General features: G+C 53.3%; 1 protein-coding gene across 3 annotated transcripts; it reads left to right on the top strand.

The window, feature by feature from the left end:
• The first annotated feature begins 852 nt into the window (after window positions 1-852).
• Window positions 853-4,315, top strand: LOC102394968 (BOLA class I histocompatibility antigen, alpha chain BL3-7). Of its 3 annotated transcripts, XM_045164685.1 has the most exons (8): window positions 853-997; window positions 1,329-1,598; window positions 1,822-2,097; window positions 2,700-2,975; window positions 3,092-3,202; window positions 3,634-3,666; window positions 3,803-3,850; window positions 4,013-4,315. In XM_045164685.1, exons 1-8 carry the CDS (start codon window positions 934-936, stop codon window positions 4,015-4,017), a joined length of 1,083 nt encoding a protein of 360 aa, XP_045020620.1. In that variant the 5' UTR covers window positions 853-933; the 3' UTR covers window positions 4,018-4,315. The 3 variants fall into 3 exon arrangements, 2 of the variants coding, with proteins under 2 accessions (XP_045020620.1, XP_025116341.2); XR_003102120.2 differs by having other exon boundaries at window positions 3,092-3,666; XM_025260556.2 differs by lacking the exons at window positions 3,092-3,202; window positions 3,634-3,666.
• The last annotated feature ends 228 nt before the right edge of the window (window positions 4,316-4,543 follow it).

The raw sequence follows: 4,543 nt of genomic DNA, 5'->3' as shown, positions 1-4,543 counted from the left end.
AAATCTTAGATTAGTACAAGTGACATCCAGTGTGCAAAACAGGCTTATGGATTTTAATGGAACAGAATAGGAAATAGTGATATTGTTTCAGGTCCACTGAGAAAATAACCTTTAAGAAACTACCACTTGCGTAGTTTTAGTTTTGTATCAAAGATAAACATCCACAAATAACAGGAAAGGTTATTAAAAATATTACTCCCACATTTGTATGGTCCTTTTTAGTTTCATAGATTTCAATCCAAATAACCGATTCAATGCAAAAGCAAACATAAAATCCAGTGAGAGAGACAAGGAAAAGACTTGCAAAAATATAATAATGAAAAAATTTCCACTGTTCCCACTATAGAGTTTATTTGGAGAGTTACTTTTCATATAAAAATCATGGGTTATTAACATTATTCTAAATAAATTAGTTGAAAATGTTTAAACTGTTATTTCTACTACGGGAAATATCGATAGAAGTAACTACATAAACAAATTATCCTTGGGGTGCTCACTAATTTGCAGGACTGTATAAATATCCTGACCAAAATGTTCTGAAAATCTCTGACTACGCAGTCACTGGGTCAGGACTCGGGGATAGTGTGACTGCAGAGTTCTCAGTGCAGGAGAGGAGGGATCAGGGCAAAGTCCCAGGTACCGGATCTGGTTCTCAGGATCTCAGTTCTCAGAGTCAAGGGCCTTGTTTGGGGCAGGGACTGTGTTGGGGATCTCTAGTCTCCTCGAGTTTCACTTTTTCTTCGCAAACTGTGTTGTGCCTTTCTGCCCGGACACTCGTGTCGCGGCCCTAGTTCTCACTCCCATTGGGTGTCTGGTTTCTAGAAGCCAATCAGCGGCCCCGCGGTTCCAGGTTATACTGTCCACCGATACCCCACCCCCACCCCCACCGTCCTCCGGGACTCAGCTTCTCCCCAGACCTGGAAGATACCGGTCATGGGGCCGCGAACCCTCCTCCTGCTGCTCTCTAGGGTTCTGGTACTGACCGAGACGTGGGCCGGTAAGTGCGGGGTTGGAAGGGAACGGCCTCTGCGCGGAGGGGCGAGGGGACTGCCCGGGACTCGGGGAGGGAGTAGTGGGGTGGCCAGGACCCCCAGAGAAGGAGCCACGCCGCAGCCCTCGCCCAGACTCGTCCTCTCCCACCTGGTCCCGTCCTGTCCCTCCCCTGCTTCCCGCCCCCTTTTCTCTCCCCCAAGAAGTCCAGGTCCTTCTCCGACCTTTTCGGTCTCGCGTGCCCCTAGCCCCCTCCGCACTCCGGGCCCCATCACCTCTGACCCGGGACCCACTCCAGGAGGAACATCGGGCCGGGTCTCACCCCTCCCCGCCCCCAGGCTCCCACTCCCTGGGCTATTTCGGCACCTGCGTGTCCCGGCCCGGCCTCGGGGAGCCGCGTTTCTTTGCCGTCGGCTACATGGACGACACACAGTTCGCGCGGTTCGACAGCGACGCCCCGAATCCGAGAATGGAGCCGCGGGCGCCGTGGATGGAGCAGGAGGGGCCAGAATATTGGGAAGAGGTGACACGAGATGCCATGGAAAGTCAACAGAGATCCCGATCAGGCTTGAACACCCTTCGCGGCTACTACAACCAGAGCGAGGCCGGTGAGCGTCGCGGGCCCGGGTCCAGGTCACGACCCCCATCCCCAGGGACTGGCTGGGGTAGCCCCGAAACTCTGGATCTGAGGGTCACCGTGACATTGCGGAACCCTCACCGTCCCCCCTCGCCCCCGACTCGGGAGGAGCCTGGGGAAGTGGGGGGCGGGGACTTGACCCGGTTTTATTTTCACTTTCGGTTTAATCACCGCGAGTGGTCGGGGCGGGTCAGGGTCTCACACCCTCCAGTGGATATTTGGCTGCGACGTGGGGCCGGACCGGCGCCTGCTCCGCGGGTTCTGGCAGTTCGCCTACGACGGCAGAGATTACATCGCCCTGAACGAAGACCTGCGCTCCTGGACCGCGGCGGACACGGTGGCTCAGATCACCAGGCGCAACTGGGAAATCTCCGGTGAGGCAGACTTCCAACGGAACTACCTGGAGGTCAAGTGCGTGCAGTGGCTCCTCAGCCACCTGGAGACCGGAAAGGACACGCTGCTGCGCGCAGGTATGAGGGGCACCGGGCCTCCCTGATCTCCTCTCAGGCTGGACCCAGCTTTCCACGAGGAGAGGAAAATGGGCTCCTTCTGGAAACACCAACCCCAACTTATTGTCTGGAGAGGGGGAATCCCCCCAGGTTTTCATATTCTGTAGAAGACAGTGACACACCAGTGGCCCCATTTCTCTGAAAGACAGTTAAACATTCAGTGTTTGGAGAAGCAGAAACCCATCCCTGAAATAACGGGTCAGCAGCGCCCTTTGACCCTGACTGCCATTTTATAAATCATGAGTTTCTCTCTCAAGGCCAGTTCTCACCCTGAGACCATCTTAGGAGGACAGACTTCAGCTTTTCTGAGACATTCAGCCTCCACCCAAATCAGGACCATTACTCTGTCATTTCCCCTTACATGGAGTCTCCTACCTTGGCACTCACCCTGACTCCAGAACTTTCCAAGAACTAGGAGTTTTTCCCAATCCTGGAGTCCAGGCTGGTGTCTGGTATTTCTGCTGCTTCTGTTCAAACCCATTATCTCATCCATTCTCAGCATGGTCACGTGGTACTGCTTCAGTGGCCCATGGAATGTGAATTTTCTGATTCTTTCTCTTCAGACCCTCCAAAGACACATATGGCCCATCACCCCATCTCTGACCGTGAGGTCACCCTGAGGTGCTGGGCCCTGGGCTTCTACCCTGAGGAGATCTCACTGACCTGGCAGCGTGACGGGGAGGACCAGACTCAGGACATGGAGCTTGTGGAGACCAGGCCTTCAGGGGATGGAACCTTCCAGAAGTGGGCAGCCCTGGTGGTGCCTTCTGGAGAGGAGCAGAGATACACGTGCCGTGTGCAGCACGAGGGGCTTCAGGAGCCCCTCACCCTGAGATGGGGTAAGGAGGGGGTCGGAATGGAGCTTCTTGTCAGATAAGGCAGGAGCCCTTCTGGACACGATCAGCAAGGTCAGGACTGAAGCCTGAAGTCTGGGCCCCTTCTCTTTTTTCCACAGAACCTCCTCAGCCCTCCATCCCCATCATGGAAATCATTCTTGGCCTGGTTCTCCTCATGGTCACTGGAGCTGTGGTGACCGGAGCTGTGATTTGGAGGAAGAAGCACTCAGATAGGGAAAGGAATGAGGGATCTCAGTTTTCTTCTCTCACTGGGCAGGTTTCTGGCCCAGGTGGAAGTTTGCCTGCCTCGCTACTGGAAAGTAGCTCCACACACTTGTGGAATCTGAGCTGATGCTAAGACTGACTCTTTTGTAAAGTACATGTGAAAATGAAAGACACATTTTTCATCTTCATAATTCCAGTTGGGGACTTGTTTCTCAGCATTTGAAGGTCAGGAGGGAATGTCCCTGCTGAGGACAGACCTCCAGGAGGGCAGCTGGTCCAGTCCCCCCATGCCTCCTTTCTTCATGTTCCTGAGCCTGTCCTGGATTTTTGGTCACAGTTCTGAAAAGTTCTTTGTCATCCAGGACTGGGGAGTTCCTCTAGGATCTCATGACTCAGTCTTCTCCCTGGTCTCTCACGTGATACTTTTTTCTCACAAGTGAAAAAGGAAGGGGCTACACCCAGACTGCAAGTAAGTACGGAGGGGGTGATTCCTGAGACCCTTGTGAGGGTGCAGACAGGAGGCCATGCGGGACTCACCCTCCTCAAAGTGCCTTCTCCAGTTTCTCTCCTGTGGGTTCTGACCACGTCCTGGTTTTGTTCTCCAGGCAATGAGAGTGCCCAGGGCTCTGATGTGTCTCTCACGGTTCCTAAAGGTGAGACCCTGGGGCGTCTATGTTGGGAGAGGGGTTGGGGCAGAGGGGAAACACTGGGTGGCGGGGGTCTCTGAGTGGGACATGTGAGCATGTGGGGGGCTGTGGAGAATGTCAGCCCTTACATGACTGACTGAACTGGCTCCTGATTCTTTTCTCTCACAGTGTGAGACAGCTGCCTTGTTTGGACTGAGTGATGCTTGGTTCCACTTTGTTACGTCAGATCTCCAGACCTGCAGCTGCATCTGAATGTGCCTGTGCTCCTATTAGCGTAACGTGAGGAGGTGGGGAGACTGCCCACCGCTCCCCCTCCCCTCCCTGACCTGTGTTCTCTTCCCTCATGCACATTCCTGTTTCAGCAGAGACAGAACTGGACCCTCTCTATCGCTGTCTTTTCTGCACATGTCTTTACTCCACTGAGTAAAGATGTCTTATTTGTCTATTGGCAATAAAATCTATCTTGAATTACTTTTTTCTAATACCTGCCAAGAGAGTTTACTGGGAAAATAAAATAGAAGATTCCTTCAGTTTAAGAGAGAAAATGAACAGAAGCACCTGGAACCTTCCAGAATGGTTTTGATTGCTGTGCTCAGTCTGTTGCAGGAGGGACAGGAGGAGACTCTGAGGAGCTGGGCAGGTCGGAGCCTGTGTCCAGTCAGTGCTCAGTGCATCGTGGGCTTTGGTGTGGTCACTCCT

The sequence above is a fragment of the Bubalus bubalis genome, chromosome 2 (genome assembly GCF_019923935.1).
Source record: "Bubalus bubalis isolate 160015118507 breed Murrah chromosome 2, NDDB_SH_1, whole genome shotgun sequence".
Lineage (NCBI taxonomy): Eukaryota > Metazoa > Chordata > Mammalia > Artiodactyla > Bovidae > Bubalus > Bubalus bubalis.
This window is presented reverse-complemented; position numbering and strand designations above follow the sequence as displayed.

What these genes read in the sequence shown, in the direction of transcription:
- LOC102394968 (XM_045164685.1), top strand. Translation starts at nt 934, where the DNA reads ATGGGGCCGCGAACCCTCCTCCTGCTGCTCTCTAGGGTTCTGGTACTG. An exon ending in CTACAACCAGAGCGAGGCCG is followed by an intron (nt 1,599 to 1,821) that starts GTGAGCGTCGCG and finishes GGGGCGGGTCAG; the next exon opens with GGTCTCACACCCTCCAGTGG. An exon ending in GGACACGCTGCTGCGCGCAG is followed by an intron (nt 2,098 to 2,699) that starts GTATGAGGGGCA and finishes CTTTCTCTTCAG; the next exon opens with ACCCTCCAAAGACACATATG.